We start from the raw sequence: 27912 nt of genomic DNA on the forward strand, positions 1-27912 counted from the left end.
CGTATCAGCACCTTGAGTAAAGTGGACTAGAGAACTACATAGAATTTTAACACTCCTCTCACTCAAGCACTTCTCTTGATTTCAAAAAGTAGTTTTAAGGAACCAAAACCTGATGTAAAAAAGGTTGTCATTTTTAAAAGTCAAAATTATATGAATCTATTTCATTCATCTAACTGTTTAGTCATATGCACTTGTTTGGGTATCTACTTAGAATTTACATTGCCTCTATCATCTAACTGTTTATAATTATTTCTCTTGTATTAGTCATTTTTATTAGGAAAAACACAAACAAAAAAAAAAGATTATTTTTTCTTGCACAAGCCCCATGTTCTGTTAGCTCATCTCTTACTTTCTTCTTTGTTAACCCTTTTCAAACTTCAGTTCTGAAAATTAAAAACACAAAAAACCTACCAAGTATCTCAGAGAAGGTAAGAGCCTTCCTAGTGACCTATATTGGTCTTCTAAAAAACATACTGGACATAGCAGTGCCTGAAACCAAATTTTACATCAACATTAAATCAGCAGGCTATTTTAAGATGGGCAAGTGACAGAGGGGCAGAGCAGGGACCAAGTTACCCAGTCACTAAAATACCTAAGACAGAGTAGTATATAATTATTAAAGAACAAAGGATATGAACTATGCATAGCCAATTAAGAATGGTAATCAACTATGAGACACCCTGCAATATACAAATTGTGACATTTAAGGTGATATATCCTGTCCTGCATCCCAGTTTTCATCTGTTTGGGAATCCATACTCATTCCCTTTTTGAAGCTACTTATACAATCTCATCAACTTAAATTTTTCCTTTGTGATATTTCCCCTTCAAGCCTGTGGCTAACATCTAAATGCCAGAAGTTTTTATGATATCTAAATGCCAGAAGTTTTTATGATATCTAAAAAATTTTTAGAAAAAAAAATTTACAAAAATTTTTACAACATGAATTTTTGATAAACAATCTCAAAAGAGAGAGGCCACCTTTCCAATTAAAAGTGAACGTTAAGGATTTCATAAACAGAAACATTCAAAACCAGCCAAGTTAGGAGCAGTTCAAACATTTTTGAGTCTAACGGGGAGCCAGTACTGACTACTAGTGTGAGTCACTTAGGCAAACATTACCCCAGGTCACAACGTGAGGCTAACAATGCAGTCTTTAACCGCAAGACCCAAGCTGGGAAAATGCAGATCCTGAAACAGGAAAATGAAGGTGACCCAGTGGCAGGTTAGGTGTTGTGTCAGGAGGACTTGTGTGTCTCCATTCGAAGCAGTGGGAGCACCCAGGTCTACTCCCTCCCACTCCTGGCATGATCTTGTACCACGTATTTTGTCAGAGAGGAGAGAAACATGATCTTGATTACAGTCACCTTGCTCTGCCTATACTGTCTGACCCTATGTTCACCTAGGACTGTCCCAATAAGGCAAAATTTTCCCTGTTGCTTAAAAAGGAAATGAAACATTATTAATTCCCAGTTTTCATACGTTCCACTTGAACTAAAACAACAGTATCATACAGCACAGTTGATTTTAATAAAATAGTGAATATGGGGACATGCCCAATTTGAAAACAGTTTTTCTGCATGTGATTTCTCAGGCTTTCAGGTAACATTTGATGGAAAAGCATGCAAGATCAAAGATGCAAATGAAGTTTAATGTATCCCACACAAAAGTGCATGCCAAAGGGCAAGAGTCTGTCATTAAATAAAAGTTTTGAGATAGTTCATCTAGAATAACAGAAAGAGGAGGAATAACAGTAAGACAGAACACAATAATCCACACAGACGATTTTATTTAAACACATGGAAGTATAAAAAAAGACCAGTACACTGTGCTGCACTGGATTTTATTCGGATAATATATAGTAAACACCAGAATATTCTCAGGTACAACGGCTCAAAAAACTTTTGTGTAAGGAAAAAAAAAACAACCTATCATTTCAAAAGTTAGCTTCAAAGTTCCCTAGATTTTCTGAGGCTCTCTGGTTTCTTTCTTTTGCTTCTTCTAAAAATAAATGAATTTTAGAAAGAAGATTTTAAAACATAATTATAAATGAAAAGCTTATCTTTTAAGAGAAACTGCTTTTACTCAGTGAATGGTTAACAACCTGAGTCTATACTTCACCTTCACAAACTGCCCACAGTTCAGGCAGATGTCTTTAAAAAAAAAGCTAAAGAAAATGAATAAAAGGCTCATTCCCTGTGTTGCTGCCTCACAGTCTGGGTGCTGTGCTGGTCTCTCTCAGTTTGATTGGATTTCCCAGCAAAAGGAAAGGAGAGAGAGATAATATGAATAATGTAGTGATAAAAGGAGATTTATTCACCTGCTCCACAATTCTTTGTCTATCTGAATCTCCCACTGACTTCAAGTTAAGCTTTTGAGCGTAGTGAGAAAACCACTCGGAACCAGGAACTATTGAGCAGGGAAAAATAAGCCTCAGCTTGGTATTTGCCCTGTTCACCGTGCAACGCAATGAGAAGCCTTTGTGTCTAGTACATTTTCCAATCTTGTATGTTTTAAAGAGTGTGAGGGTACAAACCTTCTGTGTACGATGGATTGTCATAATGCACCTCCATAAGGACAAACTGAGGGTCAGTTGCTGTGCCAATGGATAAGCCAACGTGAGGAGGGTAGGTGAAGCCCTGGAAATCAACACGTGCAGAGTTAAAGTATTTTTGCTGTGGTTAAGAGTTAATTTATTTTTATAAATACATCTACTTTTTTTTTTTTTGCAATTATACAATCATATTCATGATAAAATTTACAAAGCAACTTTTTAAAAACTTTCTGAATGTGGCATTGTGGCATAACATATTTATTATACACTAAATAACTATGACAATACAAAATAGTAGATCCTATGCTTGCTAGAGGATAAAGCCCCGAGCAAACTGGTCTGACATCACTGCTGACCCTGCTTTGAGTAGGAGGCTGGACTAGAGACTTCCTGATGTCTCTTCCAATGTGTATTATTCTGTAATTTTATGATTATTTAACCTGTATTTATTACTTGAGTGGAAAAGGAAAATTCCATTTTAAATGTATAAACATTGCATCATTAAGCAGTTTGTCTGACAATAAAACCCTTATGAAAAAGTGAATTTACATTTTAAATGTTCCTAGTTTCTAAAAGCAGTAATTTCCAGGGAATACTGAAGTTGTATGTAATTAGATTGTTTTTCCTGCACAAGTCACTGCATTTTAAGTAAAATTATTTGAACAATAAAGATGATCTTCATGGCTACATTTATATAAGCAAGCCAGGTAGTGCAAAAGAAATAGCTTTGCACAGTGGAACAGCTTGTGCTGGACCCACTGTCCCCAAAAGATGCCCCTTTGGACAAGCTCTGGGCAGACCCCATGCACTGAACCCCATTTATTGCTGGGAGGTGCTGGGTTCACCCCTGCACGTTCAGTTTATCTTCACCCCAAAGGGGGCTGTGCAAGTTCTCAAACCACTCGTGATGATAAGCAGAGCTTGGTAAGTGGGGAATACTGGGAGATTTACTTTAAAAGCTCACTCCTGATTCAAACTGAAATAGCAGTATCTTCTAAGTGAACTCATTTACCAAATTCACTTTTATAGGAATTCATCTGCATCATTTTATCATATATAGTTAATATTTTAATCTGCAATTTGAGATTCTAACTTTCTGAAATGTACAATTTGAGGTCCCAACTTTCTTATGCTTGATGGACATTAATTAATCATAGTATATAGTAATAAATAATATCATCTCCATTCTACGTCATGGTAAACTGAAGTGAAGTGAGTAGTCCAGTAAACCTGGATGTAATCCATATTTGCCAAATTCCTCTCTACAGATCTTTAACAATGGGATCATCCTTGCAAAAGCCTCCATAGTGCTCCTCAAATTATAACTTATTTATATGAGGTTTTTATTTCACTCAGATTAAGACAGTGGAAAGTAGAAATACTAGGTCAGAGCATAGCTGATGGCGAAAATGCACAAAGCATACGTCAGGGATAATGCTCATAGTGGATTAAACTTCTTTTGATGGGTCAGTGTAGCAGCTCTGGCTTCCTCACAGTGCAGTACTCAAAGACAGTTTTGGACTGCAGGCTGGGAAACCAAGGCTCCAGAAACTATCATCACCCCAGTCCCTCTCTGTGCCCAGACCATTGTTTGTGTGAGCACATAGTGAATCAAGGAGGTAAAGAAGGAGTTGGATTCTTTTGGCAGTAATGATGCCTTATGTCAGCTGAAAGCACTAACTGCAGCCTAAATTAACACATGAAATAAGCTGAAAACACAGCTTGGGGTCAACATGGCACCAGAGACTCTGTTTTCTGTATTTATGCCCCATTGCCATGGGCAAAGTGGTCCTTGTGCTGGCTCTGCACTGACATAGGATCACTCCTACACTGAAATGATGTCTCTTTGGGCTGGGGAGGAAACTTCAGAATGATACGCCTGAACAGGGCAACACTGTAACCAGGTCCTAGTGAAGCACAAAATGAATTAAATTCATGTCTACCTTCATTCGGAAAATCTTGCCTCCATGTCTTTCATGCAGTAATCTACAGAGACTTGCTTTTCTCTCTGTCACTCTCCACAGGTAATAGATATTGGTCATTGCTGGAGACAGTGTATTTCCATATCATATGGGCCAAGCTGATACAGCAACAGACTTCCATGCTCCCAAGTCATCTTTCTTCCCCTAAGGCGTCAACTCCCTCTATGCGATTTTCATTACTTTTAGCTTGTCACTCAGGATGTTCATTGCATTTCATACTTAAGAGGCAAACAAGAAGTTGAGGCCTTACTGGTGAGGCATTTAGGGATTGTGATTGTGTATCCTTAAAAACAGACAGATTCAGTAATCACTAATGTACTAGGAAGAAGCTTCATTATGATACACATCCTCCTAATGCCCAATTCATGAACAAAACAAGACTACACAGACATTCATCCTACCTCTCCTCCAATGGCCCAAGCAAAAATGACCGTCTCACATGTAAGGAAAGAGTCTGGCATGTTGGGGTGGTAGCACTCATGCCCATAGTCCAGCACACTGTCATTCAGATTGCTGCTGCACTGGTAGAGCAGGATATGGTGCACCAGATTCTCATGGCCTTTCTGGATCAGTGGCTCAATCTGTCAATGTTAAAATGAAAAAGAAAGAAAACACATCTCAAATGTGACTATTTCAATCCAGATATGCAGATAGAAATAAAAATTATGTGGTGCATTTATTTTAAAAGAGGAGACTTGACATTAGATTGTAGTTAGGTCAACGTGTTACTTCAGCACTCTGCAACCCCAAGCACTAAAAATGTCATTGTCCAAGTGATTCAATGGGGGACAGGAAGAAAATTCTGTGTCTTGACAAAACCTCTGTTGCCATCTGTCTTGTTCTCCCTTCTCCCACTCCAGTCTTCCACTGTCACTTGTCTCTTTCTCCCTACTCAATCTTGTTTAGCCACATTCCAGCATGAAGAGGATATAAACCAGCTGAAAGTGTGTTTGGCTAAAGCAGCTTGGTATCTGAACTACTCAGAACTCTTCATCCCTGTTTCTGCCTCTTTTCTAGTATTTCAAACTGAAGCTCAGCATAGATTCTGTACATCTAGGGTGAGCCGGGAGGTATACTCCACAGTCCCAGCAGCTGAAGAGAGACTTTCAAATTTTGTTGACATCTACAAGAAACTAGAATGATTTTAAAATCTGCTCAGTTGTAAAGACTTTATTAGCATGAAGTCATTCCTGAGAGGTCGAGTGCTCCAGCCTGTTTATGGCAGTAATGAGCTGGAGGGCTCTCAGGGGTGCCCGGGTGCCCCCAGTATAATTTGACCACCAAACTTCAGGGTAGGCTGAAATTATTCCATTCCCACATAACAGTGTTCACTATCTATTTGGACAGATGATGTTAAATCATCTCTGTCAGAGATGACATCCCTGGGGCAAACATGAATACTTCTGAAAAATATTATTTTGCTTTTCAGAAAGATCATATTCCACAAAATACCAGCGTATAGAAAACAGTATTAAAATGAAAGGAGTTTTTCCCTTGCTTTTGCTTTCAAAGATTGCATCCTGTTCTATCACATCTACCTTCAAGTTGAACAAGATAAACACTAATGTTTACATAAGAAAAGTAAAGCTTTGCAATGCAGTTCTTAAGATGTAGGGTGCTACGCAGTATTGCCTTTTAATATTAGGAGTGGACGTATTTTAAACAGGAAAAAATGTATATACATGCTAACTGTGCATCCCTTTGTTTTGCAAGCACATGAGCCCCAGCTACCAGAGGATAAAAACAGGGTAAGCAAGAACAGTTTATTACATTTTTTAAATATTGTCAGCACAATATTGTTACCAGAAATTTATCTCTCTGCACTTTGTTCAAACCACTAAACCAATTACAAAAGAGGAAGGGCAGGAAGAAGCAACCAGAGCCAGTGCCTATCAAGACCACCCTCCTTGATATGAATCTGCAAAATATCATTCAAGTTGGGTTCTTGGGGAGTCCAGCTACTGCTGAGTACCTGCATGTTTGTCCAAGAAGTGCACAACACAAAACCACCCACTTCACTGCACTCAGAAGTCAATGGAAGGATTCCAATTTGTGCGGACGCATCAAAGTTTTGTTCTGGTGGCAAGACTGAAATACTTCACAAGAGATCTTCTGTACCGTTCTCAGTAATCTCTATTTCAGTTAGTGTTACCCTCATTGTGAATTACTGTACTATGGAAGCAGAAGTTATTTTTGAAGGAGATAAGAGTTAGTTTTCCCATCATATAAGAATTTATTCACAAATATATCAGACTGACTCACAAAGACTCAGAAATCCATTTCAGCCTGATGCCGCTTCTTCCCTCTGCTCCATCATATACCTGCATATTTAACCCAAATATGACCAACCAAAACACATATACATCATGGCAGCTTATACATTAAATAGCAGTATATATCTCAAGAATTCAGAGGTTCCACATAATGTTTAGGCTAGTCCGGTAAATGGTTATGGGAATATTATCTCTGTGTTTACCAAGAAAAAAAAAGAGTATTTTTGTCCCAACATGTGATATTTCTGCCTGCTGCTACAAGATCCCAGCACCTGCTGTGCTTACAATCGCTACTTCAAAACCAGCTTCCCCTCAAAACAATGGGACATCACCAAAATTAGAAACTCACATCCTGTCATCGGTTTTTAGTGTTGGTTACCTAAACAATAACAGCACTTCAAAAAGTAGATTTGTTCAGATTTTTTTAGTGAAGAAGGGAAAAAGCTAAAACAAACCCTTAAGCATCCTTTCAATGCATCTTGTAGGACAACTTATATCCTTCAGATGTGCAAATAAATAATGAAAAGCAGCAGTGAAGTTACACCTTTTCCACATTTTTCATTACAATCTGGTTAAAGAGGTGCCACCTTTCTGTCTCCCCTTTAAAACAAATAGAGGAAAAAAAAAAAGGAAAGTACTAGAGATGGTAAAAAATCTATTGACAAAAATCTTAGGAAAATCTAATTAATTATAAATTGTTCATTTCTCAGAAATGTATGGAAATATTTTAATAGCCAGCTCCCTAAGGATCACAGCATCATTTCTGATTGAAACGAGACAAAGAAGAGAAGCAGACCCCCCTAGACACATTGGGTTCCCTGTCTCTGATCCAATGAATAGCTAGCTGTATTTACTTACTAGAATAACTTCAGCAGAAAATTAAGAAATATTATTTGATTTTCTATTGTAGTGATTAACTGGAGCAGGGATTTAAACATGTCATTCGACATCCCAGGTGAGCGCGGCCCCAGTTACTCAGCCATTTGTTATTTTAGCTTATAGAGTAAGTGAGTGGTTTAGGCTGCCTCACTCTTCCTCTTGCACTTTCCACAAAGAGCATCTGTACAGCTTAGTTTGTTCCAAGCTGAACAGAAACTCCAAACCCTCTTTTTTTTTTTCCTCAAATAAACAAAAGTCTTGTTTTCTGGCCAGCCTTAAAAACAATGATGAACAGAGACCAAGTTCTTCAAATATGGGGACAAATTCAGCAAATTACTAATGCATTTGAACATGCACATAAGTAGTCCCAGGTGTAAAATAAGTTGCTACAGCAGGTATCTACAACTAAATAACTCGATCAGGGTGGCCTGGTTTCCAGAGTACTTGCAGCCCCAATGAATGATAACACAATTTGAAAGGGCTCATCTCCTACAAGTTTATTCCTATTTTAACAGCCCTTTTTCAGCCTTGATCCCTAACTCTAGGAATTCATTTTTAAAACATGGACTTTTTAATTCAAAGTTTCCAGTTATTTGAATTTTTAAGCTTTTGATAATCTTTAATCCCTAAATCACACAACTGAGACTTAAGCTAAGCTAAGGTCTATTTTTGCAGGTCTCCAGTCACAATAATAGTGGGCCAACCCTGAACAGTCACCATGACTGTCTTGTTAATTTGTCTCAGGAAATAGTGCAACCTCTAGAATACTTACGAAAACATAATAATTTACTGTGCTCAGCTAGGGCAAGAGAGTGAAATAATATATGATAAAAGCAGGCATCATACTGTACTGTAAGGGGACTCTCAAATAACATTTTCAGCCACCGATAACTTAAGCAATTCAGATGAGTTGGAGTGAAAATGGGAATCCACCTCTCACTTTCAATAATTATGAGAAAACCTGTGACTTCGAAACGTAGTTCCTTCCTCTTTCCTTCCTAACCCCTACCCACCTCTTGTTACCAAGGGAGTCAAGAGTGAGGCTGAAAGGAGACTAAAAGGGAATATGCATATAACTACCTATTTTCCACATTTTGGCTCATCTGTGGCACTTCCACTGTTCCTCACATGCAAGGAAGCCCAAGCTGTCAGGGTTCATCTCTTTGCCATGTTGTGAATAAGCCTGCAGAGATACTGCACCACTGAGGCACCTCGATGACTTCTTTCCCTGCAGGCAAAGTGCATTTTCTGCTTGACATTTCCTAACTGCCAGAGGCTCAGGTAACAAAAGCCCTATATTCACCCTACATCAAAATGCTGAAAATGTTTGGAACTGCAAAAAATAAGTGCATGCAACAACACACAATCTCCCCTGCCTTTCATGAAATCCACAGAAAGAAGCTCCTGTTTTATTATTCATGATGATTTACTTTCTGCATCCTCTTCACCTTTCTTGAAAGCTTGCGTGAAAGATCTTTCTAAACAAGCACGCTGACATATATGATTCAGTCTGACCCCCACTAACAGAGACAAAAAAAAAAAAAAAAAGAGATGTGCTATAATCCACCACCACATCAAATCAGGGTTTCCAAAGATGGAGATATTTAAAATACACTGTATTCAAATGTAAAATGCTTTCTGCAACCAAAAGTATGGTTGTGGTGTTATGGTGTATGGATGTGTTATATTAGCACGACCTGTACTCATCAGGAAGGCTGAGAGGTTTTACAGAGCTCCTTTCATCATACTGTATCTCTTAGCATTTCTCAAAATATTGAATTTCAAAGAATATAATGAAGAAATTTTCGATTTATTATCAAGTTAGTTAATACAGATAAGATGTGTGCTTTCCACCTGTTAATTTAACAGAAACTCTATTCTAGTCAACAGGCTGACATCACATAAACAAAGAAAATGCTTATGTCTGCCAGTCTTGTGCTACACAGCTTCAATTTTTCTTCCTCTCTTCTGTATTTCCTATTATCTCCTTACCTACTGCATAAACGGAATGCACCACATGTCTTTGTTTTTTTAAAAAAACAAGCCGAAATTGTAACACAATAGAGCCTTGCAGGTCAAGCTGCTGATAAGCGGGGTCAAGATACTAATGTATGATATATTAAACAGGATGAAAATGCAAATAGCTCAAATGGTCCAACAAGTTAGACTCCCTACAAGGGAAAAATATCTCCAGAAACCTGGAAGTCTTTCTTGCTTATTTCTGTTTTTCTCCCTTTTTATTTGCTTTGCTTTCTTTGATGTTAACAGCTGCGGTCTGTTCTTCATGCTTGCTTGTGCGAATGATGACAAGTTAGTAAACTACATCCATAGTCTCCCTATAGTGTCCCTGTTAGAAAATATTGTGCACTGAACTTCAGAAAACAAAATGCTGAATTTATTTTTATATATGAAAATGGTAACAGGCTTTTTTATCTTGTTGCAGTGATGCTCCTACACTGAAACATCAGTGAAAAATATTTTACTTTTTCTGGCTCAAAAGGTAGCTTCAACTTAATCTTACACTTCGAAGACACCATGGGATGGTATATTGCCATATAAATTACTCCAAATAAGGCCACAGGCTTACACAACACTTTGTGTATGTAGCCAGTGGTGACACAGTGAATAAACATTATTCTGGAATTTCAAAATTGAGAGCAAAAATTTGACACAAGATTTTGTCCTGGCACTGCTATAACTAAGACAATTTCTAGCCTGTGGTTGGTTATTTTACTTACATGAGTTTGCCATGTCCCTGGTGAACTCAGACCAAAAAGTGATGGTTGTGAAACTGAGTGCTGGCTGAGTTAACTTGAGAGAATTGCTGTAGCAGAAGGCTTGTGCTTTCTGTCCTCATCCTCAGGAAGAACTATTACCTTCCTACTGATTACTCTGGTCTTTGTAGTTCTTTCACAGATGTGTACCATGTACCTCTATTGAAATATTTGTCTAACTTAGAAAAGTTCTTCAAAGGTAGACATAATGTCTTTTTATTAGGAATCATCAATATTTTTTTCTGATTTTTTTTTTGCATTTCGAAAGTGTAGTTGTGGGATGAACAAATACTTATCTAAAACATCTCTTAAGGTTTTAGATTTTTCTTCAGAAAAGCAAATACTTAGAATACTTGGCTTAATAAAGTTGGATCTTTTTCAGCAAAAAAAAATTCCATGTATTCCAGAAAAAGACTCAATAATAATATGGTTGTATTTTCTTATAAATATTCTGGAAAAAAAAAAAAAAAAAACACTAGTTGCTTTTTGCATACAACCCAGAGATGTGCTGAGCGAAAACACAAGAGCTGAAAATATGCCTCTGAGCTGGGGTAGATGTTTAAGTTCATGACCTCAGGGCAGGCCAGGATTTTAACCCTAACAACCTAACAGCTATCTCATGTCAGGAGAAAAGCCTACCCAGGCCAGAGTCAGGTCTGGGACACTAATCTGCTGCAGACTTCCAGGCCAGAGTCCACGCATCCCGGGGTCAGGCAGGGACCACCCTCCCAGTGCCTCCACTTCGTCTGTCAGAAAGCATCAAAATTAATGCCACAGAACAGTTAAAACTAAAAGAGATACCTCCAGTGCTCAGCTGGCTGCAGTCTAGCATGGACTAGCTGCCACAGTCTTTGCTGAGATCAGCCCTATCAGTTGCATGTACAGAGGGAACCCCCATTTCTGTTTTTCTCACTTTACAATCCAGATCCTAAATTCAGTCTTCATTACTAATAAAGCCCTTTAAATTGCTCCCTGTCCTTAGGGCTTCTGAATTTATACTGTGCTGCTTACTTAGAAAGGTGTGTATTTTGGTGAGTGAATCGCAGGAGGCAGAGCAAAGCCACAGTTTCTGGTTCACTGATAGTTATCCATGTACAACAGGGAGCACTACTGCTTAACTTGAATCTTCCTTCAAACACAAAAAATTATTTTCATACACATTTTTCATTTCTTCCAGTTAGAGGAAAATACAATCTGTGTAGTTAGTGACATATCTTGCTTCTTGTATTTCAATACAAAAAGAGATGCAGATGAGAAAAAGGTCCCAGCAACAGCAACCATCCCCACCCTCAATCTCGTAATGTGATTAGGTAAGGTTTTCTTGGAGTATGGAAACTTTCCAGACCAAAAATAGAGATTCCATACAACTTAAGGCATTTACATTTGCATGATTTGCCCTTAATAGGTGTGGAGGGTTTTTTTTTTCCAAAGTGAGATTCAAATACAGGACATAATCCCAAATTGAAATAACAGTGCTGAGTGGTTTATTTATTTATTTAAGCTATATTGTCGGCATTTGGGTTTAACTGGTTTTGGGTATACTTTAAAATGCAGAACAAAAATTCTAACATCACCATAGAGAAGAAGTCCTTACCACATGAATGGGAAACCTTATTCAAAGCAAAGATATTTCCTGTTCTTGTTTAAAGAAGAAAGGATTTGTTTACTCAGTGACTGGGTTGTTCAATGAAGGCTCTTATTAAAGTTTTATTAGTATACCACATTAAGAAGTAATTACCACACCTCTGTTTTAAGCTGCAGAATATTTTACTGGAAAAGAATATGTACTTTCAGGTTAACGTTACTGTTGCTGTGCTGTTAGCTTGGAGAGGAGGTTGTATCACTAAAATCACACAAATCTTTCTGTCCCCACAGACTACTGCTGATGATTAGAGTGTACGTCCTGAATTTCTATTGGTCAGTGTGCAGAGCAACTTAAATATTTTAATTAGGAAAGAGGAATCATACAACACAATAACCTACAAAACCAAACATTTAAAAATGAGAACTAGAGATGGTTTTAGGGCTTCTTGTTCTCTCTGCCATCAAGTCCATTCCTAAGTTCTTATTCCTAATTAATTGCTGGAACTCCACCACTCAAAGAGTTTCAGACTTTAAAGCCATGCAGTAATTTAAACTAAATCCAAAAGAAGTATACCTCAAAGAAATATTCATAAAACATTGTTTCTGCCTGAGGTACGTCTGAAGATTTAAGATAAGGCATATAGTAACAGTTTAAAAGTATAACCCTGAGGAGCAATCTGATAAAAAGCTCAGGTCAAGAAAAAACATGTTTCATTCGGTTACACTTCCTGGCAACGCACTCATCGCACGCCTAAGCAGCAGAAACACCAGCAGAGTGGTTGTGGTATTTGGTACGGCCATGGATTCTCAGCACATTTGACACATATTAAGTAGAATTAATCGCCAATTAACCAGTAACATCATTATTTTCTTGTGAAAACAATATAATAATAAAGTAGTATGTAACTAAATATATTTCAGATCTAAAGACAAAATGGGTAGTCTAAAGAGTTTGTATTTATTCAATAGGAACATATAATTTGAATAGCATCGATAATAAAGTAAATGAAGCTACTCTCTTTTGTTCTTGAATTCACCATTCATGCACTGCAATGTCTATCTATTTCTTTGAGATGACAATGGAAGAGGTTTTAGTTCTATTGTACAACTGCAAAGTGTTCCCTTTGATTGTGTAGTTTAATAACTTCATGCTTTTTCTCCTCCTGCTTGGAGTGAATGCACAGCTTTGCCCAAAGACAGAGTACATGAGAATTCACAGTGTGTCCATTTCTGTTTTAGAATCATAGAATGGTTTGGGTTGAAAGGGACCTTAAAGATCATCCAGTTCCAACCCCCCTACCCTCGGCAGGGACATCTTCTTGTAGACCAGATTGCTCAAAGGTCCATCCAACCTGGCCTTGACACATACTAGGGTATACTGTTAAGAAATGTGTTTTCTGACAAGTAAATGCTGATTTCTATGAAGGACTACCAAAAGAGAAAACACACAAGAAAGACCTTAGGTATTCAGATACTTAGCTTCTACAGGAGTCATCAAACTGGATGCTCTGGCACCTAAAGTGTGCTGAAGGGAAAGCATGGCACAAAATAAGCACAAGGCTCATGATTTTGACATGACACAACCTCCTGAGTCAGCAGAACAAATCCTGGGAACTATTGCTCATAACCCTCTAAAAATGTATATTTACAGAGTTAACATACGAACATGAGATGGCTTACAAAGTAAGTATGGTTAGGTAATGCCTACATTAATACTATGATTTTCACATTTTCTCACTCCAAGCCAGATTTTGGTAGCTTTTGTGTAGGGCTCCAACACCGCTCAACAGCACCCAGGGAGTCACACAACAAGGGCCATTTTCAAATTACATGGTTCTTTTGTACTCACTTGAGAATAATGTATTAAAATGATACTGTATTAATTCTCTAGAAACCAAAACTGCAATTGGCACTTCATAAAACAGAAAGACACAGTTCTAGTTCAAGTAACTTAAGAGATAGTAATGGAAAGGTTATTGAAATGAGAGGATGGAGAATGGAGACTGAAGAGCATTAGTCTGCAGTTTCTTAGATACTTATGTTTTCTCAGGTTAGGGTGTTCTGTGTTTTGAGGTTTTGGGGGCGGGGGGGCACGTGTTTTTAGATCCAAAATATAAACTATTTTCATACCAGATAAACTTCAGTCTTGGTGCAAAGAGAAACTATTCACCATCTACCTGTGGTTCAGTTGTCACCTGTGTGGATTTTGATGTCGTGTATGCTATGTGTGGACGTGGTGTAGTGGTACTGTCTGACCATTGTCTGTTGATTTTTCCACTGTTATTAATGTTCTTCCTTTTTGTTTTAACCCTGGGAGTCAATGAATCTATGCTTTGCACATAGCTGTGACTACTGTGCATTCCAAGTGGAAGCAGAGGTGGACAGAGTATCATAACATTATTCCCTGAAAAGTAACCCCAGTAGCTAATGCTGAGGTTGCAGAGTGAGGGGTTGGTACTGAAGAGCAACCCTTCAAACAGTTCAGTCGGAAATTAAATTTCTTCTCCATTTTAATGGCATTGGAGCAATTAAATGTGGCCCTATAGAAAATTCGCTTAAGATGCTGCTACTATGTAACTTGCCTGAATTAGAAGGTTTATCTTAAGAAGCCATGCCAAGGTGCTAGCAGGACCAAGGTAGATCTGGTCTGTGGTCCAACCAGATACTCGTCTCACACTGTGCAAGCCTCAGCAAGTCAGATTTTACTACCTATGAACCTGCTGTTCTGGTATGCTTTATAACTGCTCTTCTAAGGCACAATTCTACTCTGAAATATTTTATTGCCTGCTATGATAGCAAGTGTTGATGGGTTGGCTGCAGACAATTCCTAGACATAAATTTCTTATCTTTTCGGTGCACTACCAAATCATAGGCTTACTCTAAAACCATAAACAAAGATAAGGATGAGGAAAAAAAAACCCAAAGATATGGCACAAAACAAAATTAGGTTCATCAATAGCAATCTTCTCCTGAAGAACACCCCACAAATAATCTCATAATTGGGAGGTGAAACTCAGAGCGCTTCACAAAAATTGTACCCTCCCTTTCTCTATACTCACCATGGGTCATATTTTAAGTCAAGGTTCCCGTCATCTACATATTTGTATGTAACTAGAAATTAAATAACTTCTGACTTTCATTTAACCAGAAAATGACATAAAATACATATTTTCTAACCACATGCTGGCATAGTCAATACATTGCCTTAATGAATGGATGTTGTTTTAATTAAAAAAAGAAAGAAAAATCAAAGAAACTAGATTAAATTGACTAGATGTTCAAGTTTTCTGATGACAGAAATGAAGTAATTATTATTTTTGCATAACAAGTATGGAATAAATAATGCAGCACCAGCTGCATAGTTTAAGTATTCTTATTGTAAAGATACACAAGTGAAATGAAAAAAGACTACTGCAAAATAAGAATATGCTCCACTAAGAAATATAAAGTTTGGTGTGACAGTAAAATCTGCAGTCATATGTAGTTTCATCTTTGATGACAGAATGAAATAATACATGAAATAATTTTACATATGAAATATTAGCAGAATATGAGAGAAGAAAGTATTTATGTTATTTCCTGAGACAGTTGCTTGGGAAACTTTTAATTTTCAGCCAGTTCAGTTATATGATTCTTTAACACTGCAAAGCCTAATGGGCCAATTCAGGCTTGCACTGAAGAGACAGCCCTCCAGATCAAAGGGCAGATAGCTTGCAAGCTCGGCAGCGTAAGATGATCGTTTGGTTGCCAGTCTAATTTACTGAGGCTGAAATTGCTTTGCAGGGGAACACACAGAAAAATACAGAACATTTGTTTATGTCAGCCTGCATGATGCAATTTGCAGGAGTTATCACATTTAGCAAAACGTAAAAGTTCAAGCCAGAGAACAACAAGCAGTTACTGTCTGGTATCACTCAAGTTAAAAATCAGTGCCCTCATTTAAGTACTGGAGGCTACAGGCTGCCCTTCTGGCTTTCAATCAATCAGTCTCTTAAACTGGAGTCCCTTTGTATTTTCACACTGGGGTCTTTGGTATTACTAAAGCATTCCACTGTCAAAAAGCAGAGTTACCCTTGGCAACAAGGTTTTTTTGAGTTTTTACTTCCTTATCAGAGATTGCTCCGAAACTGAACATGAAGATTAACTAGCAGCTGCTGGTGTGCTCTAATACAGGCCTTTCTTTAATTGAAAAGAGGCTCCCTTTTCTAAGGAGATCAACAATGGAAAACTTTGGTGCTTATATAAAAATATGCCCAATGTAACACTTCTCAGTTAATGTTAAATAATTAAGTTTTTCCTGGTGATATGCTTGGCCTGTTTTCACCAGTCACATCCTCACTTCAGTACCAAAAAATTACATACTGTTACGGTTGAGAAAAATCAATTTTTCCTAAAGTCAAATTTTAAATAAAAGGTTTAATTTTGCAATTTTTGCTCCCACAACAATCTCTTCTGTACCTGATCGTTTTGGTGGAACACACGTCTCCTGATTCATCCATCCGAGCGCTACATATCTAATACAGGCTGGTTAACTGGGTTCTCTCTTCAGTCAATGGAGAGTGAGACTGAACCATACAGGGGCTGCTTGAGCTCATGTATTTCAGACACCTCCTTCAAGATGATACAAATGGCTGTTTTTGCCACTTTAAGGTCATTTAAGCAGCTGGCTCAGACCTGTAGATAAGTCAAGTTAAATGAGAGGAAGCCTATCTTTGTGGTTGGAAATTTCCTGTCTCTAACATGCTGCCCAAGTATGCATGAGGTATACTTAAGGGATATGAAATTTTGACCACATAGTCTAATCCCCAGCATGGGGCTTCTTCTCTACTTCAGCAGCACTAAATCTGCTCGCTCCATTCTCATAAGCAGGTTCAAATAATGCACATGAAAGAAGTGCTTTACACAGGCATCCAAACGCTTAAGAGCTTGCAAAATACAACATACTATTGTCCTTTCCAACACCAAATACCCTTTAAAACTGAGCGTCCCATTAGAGTTCTCTTACAGAATCTGAAGTATTTTACGCTCTCGAGCACAGCCACATTGCAGCCTTTCTCCCAGTATTTCCCTGGCTATACTAGTTTCAAAACAACCCAGAAAATTTGGAACTATAGGAAAATGAGTAATTCTTAGAGAAGAGACATGTAGATACAGCTAAACGACCCGACTACCCAACTGTATCTGTTATTTTACATAAATTGGTTTTCCTACTTTTAATAGTGAAATTTAATGTCTGACATGTTTTTGTCTACGGCGTTATTACTACTGAAGCCCAGGGAAATACTTTCCCTGAGGAAAACACAGTATATTTTTTAAAAAAATTAAGAAAATAAAGGGAGAAAATTTATAGAGTGTTGCAAGTAGCATGGACATGTTATACACTGAAGCTGAAAAGCTTCACACAAATTTATTATGGAGCGTCTGGCATGCCGAATATACATACCATTCCTTCACCAGTATATACTGTAAATTTTCAGGTGCTTACACACAGCATTGAACAATTTGTCAGGAGTAGTGGGAGATCATGGGTATACAGAATTCACAGAAAATCTAGAGATAGTAGAGGAAATACCGTATTTTAAGGTTTTCTAATCGCAGCAGAAAAAAAAACAGTGGAGCACATGGGAGACCTGCAGTTAATGTGAAGTCAAAGTAATGAATCTTTAGCAGAAAGTAATGAATCTTTAGCAGATGCAGTTATATTAATAAGGAATGCAAATAAATTAAAGAAACAAAAGACATGGAGAGACATGGAGAAAGCTAAGCTAAAGACAGTAATAAAAACGCTGTATCTGTAGAAGCACAAGTAGAAAGAGCAACAAAAACGAGCTTTGAAAATACAGCAAAAGCTGTATTTACCAAAATATAAGGAAGTATCCCTCAGTAATGTGAAACAAATTTTCACTTTCATGCCATTGGTAAACATCTGCATGATGCCAGCACATGGTAAGCAAAAAATAAATTCAGCAAATAGGCAGGAAAAAAACCAATCACAAACAAATAGTCAAAGTAGACAGTCACAAACTGTCAAAGTAGAGAGAGACGTGCCAGCACACACATATCCACACACATTGAAAATCATAAAAACCAGACATCTTGATGGTACAAGGATTAAAGGATCTCAGAAGCCCCAGTTTGCCACCACTGAATAACTTAAAAAAAAAAAAAAAACCAAACTGGAAGAGCAATAAGACAGAGACTTTTTAAATGGGCAATTTAGAAGGGGGAGGGTGCTGCAGAAGCTCCCCTTTTCAGTGCATGCTCCTCTCAGCCAACACCTCTCACTCTGCAAGCCCCAACTCCCAGCCCTGGCGCAACAGTGACTCTGCCTGCAAGGGCTCTCCAAACCCAGGGAGCTGCCCTCAGCATGGCTTCAGTAGGGAGACAGAAACCTTTTCACACAGAGGCCGGTGCATGGGCATGCCTATGTGTCTGCTCTACCAGCAGGTCCCTCCTCCCTCTGAGAGGTCCTACCGGAGCAGAGATCCTTCCCCAGGTGCAGTTGGTGAAACTAGAGAACTTTATTTATGGTTGTGATTAAGAGGCACATTCAGGACCAGTCAGAATAACCATATTTACAGAGAACTGCAAAAATGCTAGCAAGAAAGAACCTTAAACCCATCTCCAGAACGTCTAGGCTAATAAGTGGAATGCTTTTTTTCTAGGAATGCTACTTCTGAGAAAGCTCCTGGCTAACTTCCTTATATGAGAAAAGTAAAAATCCCTGTAGGGTAGTAAGCCTGAGGCACATACCAAAGCCTGAAGCTCAAAGCAGCAAAACAGGCCAATGCACATGTAGCTGCAGGAGTTTGCAGACAGGCAGCAATGTGCACTCTCCCACGCGAAGAGCAGCCAGGGTCCATTGCTCCAGGACCACTGCAGAGCCATCCTGCAGACAGCTGACTTGAAGAAAGATGGTTGCTTGCTATTACCTCCAAGCAATCCCAGCTTCATCTGTTCTGCCTGTTGTTATTTTTAAAATTGATCTATTAACCTGATAATTTGTTCTGCTAACAAAAAACACATGGGAGGGAAAACCTGTAGACGTTTAATAGATTTTCAAGCAGGCACCACTCGGCCACGTAGGCAGCTTGAAGCTGAGGAGTGAGGTACTATGTCAGTCACAAAGCCAGCTCAGTGCCTGGTTATTGGTTATAATCTGAATAACTCCTATCACTATTACGCCCAGCTATTGAGAAATCATCAAATTTGGTTTTATTTCTTAGCAGGCATAATGTTATGATGAGTTATTTCTCCAGGAGTTCCCAGAGGCATCAGACAAGATCTTGTAACAGAAGGCATTGTAGAGACACGTAGGAAGACACAATCTCTTCCCTAGGGATGATGTTTCAAGAGATATGAAACAAAGGACGATTAAACAGAGAAGTCCTAACCCTGGCTGAGTGCTCTGTTATCACAGGGAAGGTCTGTTCTCCACTGGTAAGTAAGTGCAGCATAAGGAGAAATTACTTATCCATGTCCTTATTGTACCTATGAAATGAACGCAAGATTACAATCTTATCTCTTGCACAATTTACATGTCATGTAGTGCAGCTTGATCAAGAACAGTCAATGAAAATATGCTGTTTCTCATGGCCTGAGGTTCTTGGAAAGTAGCATGAATATTATGTAAAGGGAAAGAAAAGACATAAGATCTTACATAATTTATCTTCAACTGATTTTGAGATCTCTTATGCTAGTTATTTTTTTACCTCGTGCTAACAGAAAAACCCAGACCTTCCAATAGTTACCCAAATAAGCCCTTTGATTCACTCCAAATCAACAGCTTGCTCATGCGAGCAATCAGGTGCCTGAGCTACCCAGAAGGCAAAGGCAGTTCATGAGCTCTGTGACTTCTCCATCGTAGTAACCATGATGAAGTAAGCAAGAATAACTTGAAGATTTGCTTCAAAAGTGTCCTTTTCATCCAAACTAAAACACTACTGTAGATGCACCCTAAGACCAAGCGTTAGCATGTACTCAACGCACCCTAAGTCCATGTTATCGCTTACCCAGCTGCTGCACCACTAGATTGCATTTACAAAACGGATTTGTAAATATTTTTAATATGTTCTGCCTGAGAGGATATAGGTACTCTTTTTTTTAAAATAATGCATGGTCAATGGAAGGTAAAAATTCATTTTTAATTCAGAATCTGGATTCAGAATCTGGCACTCGTTAACCAGAGATGATTAAGTGTCTTGGCCTCTTCCTTTCATGATAGGTGTAATTTTTTTCTCAGACAGTTTCCTTCATTAAAATATTTTTCTTTCTTAATGAAAATTATATTTTAAAAAATACATTATTATAAAATGCTCAGATAAATTTTCAAGAAGAAAGGAATGACAGAACAGCTGAACAGTATGAAAAAAATTCTTATTGTGGCTGTTGCACCTAGTTGAGACTCCAGATCACCAGCTGATTTACACATGTCCACAGCTGAATGGACACTTCCACGGTGTTGATGGCACACATTGTCCAACAAGAGCTGAACTGCACTTCAGCGCTCCACAAATCACACAGAAGGACAGAAATGGCCGAAGTCAGCTCACATGTACACTATTTAAGTAGACTGAATTATACCAGAGAAGAATTGGTATCATTTTCTAAACTCTTTTTTTCTGTCTGTAAAAATGAGATGTGTAGGTTTGTATTAAAATGGTGCTACAGAAGGAATCCAGAATCAACATCTACATAAGTATTTAACTAACACTGACAGTTTGATCAGGCCAAATAATTGATCTGCCGTCCTCTTTGTGAAATTCAATCTTTGTTTGCATAGCTAATATCCTCCTGAGTAGCCATAAGCCCGATCCTTTGTGTATCAGTAGGCTTCAGGAAACACTGAATCAAATTGGATCTATGTAAGAGTGCATAGATCCAATTCCACAACAACCCTCTATGTGTCATCTTAAAAAGTCATGTGTATGAAATTATGTTATGCCCCTGAAAATAAACGCTAAGGAAGTATTCCTACATAAGTCTTCTCTCTTTCTGTAATCATTTTTCTCTCTCGAAGTATTTTTTTTAAGCGTCAAGATGAAATTTGTTTGCTTTTCTGAAGGTACAAAATTGCTAAGGATTCTGCTCTAGTTTTTACCTTTACAAAAAAACAAATTGCTGATTTCAAAATGTGAATTCTAAAATTTTAATATTCTTTATACGACTTTGTAAAAATTAAGAATATAAAACTATTCTGAAAAATTAGTCAATGTATTTCTGAGATAAAATCATGGTTTAACTTCAACCAACCACATCTTTTGTTAAAACAAGTAACTGTATGTTCAGTCAGGCAAAGTATTTTAAAAATAAATCCAGAAAATATAAGTAATAAGTAATAAATACAGCATGTATCTATAATTTCCACCAAACTTAATATAGAAAGCATGATTCTGATACTACCATTTTGAAGCTCTCTCACCTGAAAGCAAAAAGCTAGGAATCCTGACATGTGCTGTACTACAAGCAAATTCTGCTTTTCACGTAGATCTGTGAATAGCAGAAATTTGGACCTTGCACTTTTTCATTCTGATAAAGTGTGGAAACCCACAATGTTTCAGAATAACTATAGGTATTTCTCAGACATACACTGGAGATAACATGTTAAGTTTTCTGAGTTAATTTAAAATTTCAGTCTTACTGAAGGCATTGGAGAAATATGACTGACAATAATCCCCAAAAAATAGAATAGAATTGTATATTTAAAAGCATTCATGGCTTCAAAGAAAGATAAAAACAAGGGACAAAGCTATCTCACTGTGCTATCTTAAGCAGTTTAGAACAATAATAATAAGTGGTTCTTTTAGGAGGTCTTCAGTATATTGCTCCTGGAAAGGAATGTGAGAACAATCTTTCCCGCAGCACTCATAAGCTTTCAGTTTCCAAACTGAAAGAAAAGTTAGAAAATGGGTTATAGGAGAACAAGTTTATGCATGTAGTTCTTGAAATCAGCTTGGATCTCGCTGAATCTTGTGTGGATGTTTACACGTTTTTGTTAATTTTTAAATAACACAGCTGAAGATAATGGAGTCTATGCTCACATGATGTAACATAGCATATCTCCACTGCGGTCATCGCAAGAGAGGTGACTGGAATCAAAAAAGAACCTGGCCCTTTATTTGAACAAACGTCACCATTTAATATTTTTTTAATCTAAAACTCTCTAACTCTCTGTTAAAATAAATTCATTAAATTCCTATATAAAAGTATAAACTTGACAGAACATGCTTTTAGACAATTTTACTTAGTCTGTGACAGAAATGTTTACAGAAAAATAATTTTCAATCTCATTTTCTTAAGGGAGAGAGGATGTAGGAGAAGAGAAAGACAGGGGCTCTGTCACTGCACATGCTGGTTTTCAGGGCACATCAGAATCAGGTCATGGGCGCACATACACATACACTTGACCCGTGTTTGTGAAGACAGACAAGAGGTCTTGTTTTTACTCCACTAAGTAGTGAAACAAATTTTAAAAGTGCAAGAATTTATTTGAAGAGTAATCGTTATCTGAGCTCCTCTAAATCTGCTCAGTCACAATCACTCACCTTTATCACATGATGCTTTTCATGTTGTACAGGAATCTTAAACATTTGGCACCAATATGTTGTATCTTTGTCTGGTACAAGCACCTGTCTTAATAAAAAGGGCAAGAACACAATATTATAAAAGTCTCATTACCCTGTTTCTTAAGCCCAAAGCTTTGGCTGCCACCTTACCCCCATCTCCACATAAACCCAAAACCCAGAGTAACTTACGTCTTTGTTTGTCAAGTCGAAGTATGGCAAAGAAGCAGATAATACTTCTTCTTTCTCAGGATTTAGTAAACGTAGACTCTTTGTACCACGATTAGACCCATGGTAATTTTGACCTGCTTCTCCCATGTCTTTTTGATGGTAGGCCCATATTACCCGCACTGTGCTCTCCTGAAAAAAAAAAAAAAACCAAAACAAAACCACAGGCCAAAAAATCCATAAGGAATAGGAACAATATCTTCCTTATGTAGTTCACATACTTCCTAAGATGGATATGATGTAGGTGTTGCTGTATTTGAACAATGACAATGCATACCAGAGGAGCAGTAACCTACTGACACAATTTTGCCTTTAAAAATAATAATGTTGTATACTCATAGGGTTCACTGGAGATACACAGAAGTTGAATCTCTTTCTGATAGATTCCTTCATTAATGTCGCTAATTTACATCATATCTGCAAATAGCAGAACAGACGCACAAAGAGGTAACCAACTAAATGCATGGAAAAAAAAAAATTCTAGAGATGTCACTTATTTGGCCAGCAATCAGAAGGTTTCCCCCAGAAATATTTTCCAGGCTCAGCTCTGCAAAGATGTGAATACCTTCTGTGAACTGCTGTCCTTATATGTTAGGGAAGATAGACAGTCAATTACAGAATAGATTAACATCTTAAAAATCAATCTACAGCCACAGTACAGATCAATTCTCGGCAAACCATTCTCAGACTGCAATACTCACTCTTGAGACAAAGTACTCTAATGAATCCTCAAGAGTCTCAGAATGTTAAATTGTATTGAGAATTTGGAGCAGGTGTGAAAACCATAGATCCATTGACTGCCTGGAAATCTGGCGGTTTATACAGCTGTGGATTTGCTTCCTGCATCTTTCAGCTCCTCATGTTGTCATTATTGCATATATTGTGAAAACATGGATAATAAAAATAGTGCTAAACTACTATAGCAATGCCTCCAATATGAGTAGTAAAAAAGCCAAAGCATAGAAAGCCTTGCAAACCTCTGTAACCTATCTGTCATTTCCAATACAGAAGTCATCAACTTCATATAATTTAAAGTTATGCTTAAGAAACAGTACAGCAGGCAACAGAAGAATTTACCATGAAAAGTATTTTACCATGGAAAGAGTTTTATCATCAAATTTTTCAACTTCTTAATTTTGAATAAAGAAATAAAACAAAAAATATATACTTTAAAGATATGCTCCAAACTTTTAAAAAAAGTCTGTCTTTAAGATCAAGTTAGTGTAAAACCTAAAAAGTGTTTCTGAAGTTGGCATCTCTTAAACGACTGTAACTGTGGGATATGAGACCTGATGGCCCAGAGGTACCTCTTTCAATCCTGTGTTCACTTTGTATGTTAGAAATTAGAAAACATTATGCATTAAACTAGAAAAACAAAATTAAAATATAAGAGTTTAATAAAACTAGCACAAGTATTTTATCTGATTAATTTAAGTTGACCAAACAGATGTTTTGGAAAGTGAGTTTCTCTAATTCTTTCCTTTTACTAGGGTGAGATTTTAATAACCAGCTTCATGACACATATACACTTGGCCTCTATTAATTACTTCATCTTTCATCTCATAGGCAGAGTCTCTTACCGTTATGCTCTTGTCATTTGTGTCACAAGTGTGCAGTTCTCTGCTAAAAGCCAATATTGTATGTGTGCTGTTTTCCATGGCATATTCCAGATGATAATCCTGTTGAGGATCCTTTTTTAGTACTCTATTTTCATCTGTAAAATAATCCTGTTGAAAAGAAAAAGTGGCCAATTATTAAATTTAATATTAAACTAAAAATGAAACTTTATGTCCGGTACTGAAGCCCTTTAAAACATGCCTTTACGTAAAATGCTGAAGTATCACAGTTTTGTATCAAATGATAAATTTGAAGTGGCACTGAACATTTTTTTTTATTAAAAATCTTCAAGAAGGCAAGTCTCCTTGACGAGCATCTTAAAGAATGTCTTGAGCAACTTTCACAACATGTTGCCTGTATGTAAGTGCCGAAATAAAGGCTGTACTCGACAACCCAGAAGCCTAATTTATCATGACTGAGGTGTGGTGAACTTTGAGGGAAATTACAGGGAGAACAAATTTCACTTAATATTCACATCAACAATATTGTTGTTCTCTCTTTTCCCAACTTCTTCTTTGTTTTTTCTTCCCCACAAAAAGCAAACCTCTTGAATGAACACCAGCTGGAACCAGAAACCCTACAGCTTAACTAGCACGGAAAATGCTTAGTTCATACAAAAGGTGTAGGGTTGGGGTTAGGTTGGGGTTTTGGAGGGGGGGGGGCTGTTTGTAAGAAAGGCGCTCCCCTCTGGGGTTCAGCAGAGGCACAGTACAATGGAGGAGCGGCTGCAGCGATGCTGGGTCATTAACCTCCTCACCCCAAATTCCTATGGCCCTGTGCAGCTGGGACCCGGCCCTCCCATCCCGGCCACCTGGAAAGGGCTCGCCACCACCTCAGATGCACCTCCTCCAGTCACCCTCCTCTGAGTTTTAGGCTGTTTCCGCCCAGTTTGGGATGGGGAGGGAGGCTTTTAACTGATAGCTATACTTTTCATGCTGAACAGGCTACAGGCAGACACCATTAATCGTGTGGTATCCTTGCAGAATAATGCAGCGCTGGCTGTTCCTGGAAGGCATTTACTTCTGTGGTTATTTGGACCTTCATTCACTTATAGAGAGATTTTTAGCTTTCCCTTTTTGTTAAAGTACAGGTAACCAAGCTGAAAATTGTAAAATATTATGTCCAAGTATTTTGATACCAGTAAAAGTAGCTGATGCCTTATTAATTCACTAAAGGATCATTTAGGAGCTGTCATCTTAAGTTTAACCCCACCCTAGAAATCTGCGTGTGTCCAAGAGACCACATGCACACCAGTCAGAGTTCACAAGCTTGTCTGCCTTATACAGGTGTACAAATAACTGCATGCCCAAACAGTTCACTAAGATGTATTAATTTGGATTAAAATTTTTATAAAATTATCTCAGTGATGATGCAGTTTCAAGGGAGAAAAGGGTAAAGAGCTGACCACTTTTATCAGTATGGAAAATATGCAGCTTTAATTCTGTCTTGCCAAAACTACTGAAACAGTTTGGATATTCTCTGTTCCAGAATAAATCTAAATTTCAAAATTTTTGAAAGGTACTGAAAAGAATCCTTCTTTTCTTGTTAGCACTTTCCACTACTACAAATGAATGGATACATATGTGAAAGAATATGTACATGGAAAAATAATCACTAAAAAGAGACTCTGGGACCTGAAGGTGTCTGCTGAAAGAAAGGGAACTAATGAGTTATGTTTGTGTAGAGAAAAAATTTGGATTTGCTTTTCCAGGTGGAAATAATCAGCCTGTTCTGGGATGGCACTTGAAGATTAATACTTCGTGGGATCAAAATGTTCCACTTTAACCCCGCATCAGATCTTGGAAAGAGGCAGCTTATGTCTATACACAATACCATCCCTGCTCTGAAAACATTCCTCTATGGAATCTCTGCTTCCATCTTAAAAGTAGTAAGGGCTTGTCTGGACAAGAAATGCAACCTTTTAAACATCATCTTTCATCAAAGTGCGCTATCTTTGCTGAAAAGTTACATTAAATTGTATTAAAATTCTAACATACCCTTGTATTAGAATAAGCACACACACACTGAATTATTGAGGAACAGAAATTCAAGAAGAGCTTTTCCTCATGTGAACAGTTTGAAAGCCCTTGCCTGAAACCCTTGTGAAGGAAAGCTCAGATATGTGAAGCAAAGTTAGGTGAGTACACTGAAATATTTTGCTGGTGAACTTCACCATTTCTTAACAAGTCTAGAGGACACAGCTGCAACAAAAAAAAAAACAAACCAAACAACCCTCTTGTGATATAGCCCTGAATTCCACAAGCCTGCAGGCAGAATGCAAAAATAACTTTAAGAAGTTGTGTAATTAAGGTATTAGCTCAGATGTGCCTTGATAATGTGATTGTCAGTGTAATTATTTCTCTCGCTTGGAAGACAGTCAAAGACAGGTCACAGCTCTGGCTCACTGTGTGGGGCTCATTGTGTGGCTGCCGGCAAATGCTCTGGGGAAGGTGTTCCCAAAGCCCAGGCCCCAGGAAAGGACCACGCGACTCCCTGCGGGAGGAGAGCTGGGTTAGGAGAGCTGCGCTGGGTGCTCACAGCGCTGCCTGCCCCGGCGCTCGCTGCCTGCCCCTGCTACCAAGGCTGAACAGCACCTTGCTCCACCACCCACCTTAAATAATTTTGTGGGTAGATGCTAACCTGACCAACTAACGTTAATCTTTCCCATGTGAAAATTTCTGTGAAGTAATGAATTCCTTGTCTCTACTTACTTTCTCTGCTTGATACACGCCACCTTGAAACAGCCCTTGAATACCAGGGTGCTCAGAAGACCTGGGAGGGAAATTTATGTAGTGTCCAGGAAGACAGAGATGTCTATTTATTCCCCAAATCGTACTGTTTGGGATTGCAGTGGGACTGTCTTAGAGGAACCAGGTGTGAGCACGCTTGCCAGGAGCTATTTAGGAGTTAACGAACAGCCTCTATTACTATTTTTATTTCCTTTGTTGAAAATTATCCAGATGTTCATCCCAAAAAAAAAAAAAAATCAAACAATGCAACAAAAAAAAAAAATTCTGAACAGCTCAGAATTTGATTGCTAAACCTCTCACATGAAAATGATTTTTTTTACCAGTTTTAAAAGAAAATAAGGCCACACTGCCTGCCCAGGAAGCATACTGATCTCTTTCTGTTCACAGAGAAGATTTTAAGTCAGACTGTGCAGACTTTGCTCAATTTACTCGTCACAGCTTAAAGGCCCTTAAGACACATGTTTGTGTACACAAAGAAATAAACAAAAGGAAGCTATAAAAAAAAAAGACACATTGACAAACTGTGATGCCACATCCTTTTCAGCAGGATCTTGGAAAAGTAAGAAAAAGTTAGTGGTAGATATGTCTATATAGATGTATGTCTATATCTTTATACATCTCCTATGCTTCCTTTCAAAGTAGAAAAATAAGAATAAATGAAAGTCCTGCTCCTGCGGTACAAATGCAATCAAAACCACCATATTTGGAC

The 27912-nt window shown here is 37.9% G+C and overlaps 1 protein-coding gene across 1 annotated transcript in view; it reads right to left on the minus strand.

The window, feature by feature from the left end:
* The window catches only part of MOXD1 (monooxygenase DBH like 1), a 51659-nt gene that overhangs the window by 14109 nt on the left and 9638 nt on the right, over window positions 1-27912 (minus strand). Inside the window, exons 2-6 of the mRNA XM_086744849.1 lie at window positions 24417-24563; window positions 22801-22968; window positions 22591-22674; window positions 4938-5117; window positions 2537-2639 (exon numbers count right to left, since the gene is read on the minus strand). Coding sequence (XP_086600975.1) covers window positions 2537-2639; window positions 4938-5117; window positions 22591-22674; window positions 22801-22968; window positions 24417-24563 — 682 coding nt within the window. The remainder of the gene's footprint in view (window positions 1-2536; window positions 2640-4937; window positions 5118-22590; window positions 22675-22800; window positions 22969-24416; window positions 24564-27912) is intronic.

This window comes from Chlamydotis macqueenii, chromosome 3 (assembly GCF_036417535.1).
Source record: "Chlamydotis macqueenii isolate bChlMac1 chromosome 3, bChlMac1.mat, whole genome shotgun sequence".
NCBI lineage: Eukaryota > Metazoa > Chordata > Aves > Otidiformes > Otididae > Chlamydotis > Chlamydotis macqueenii.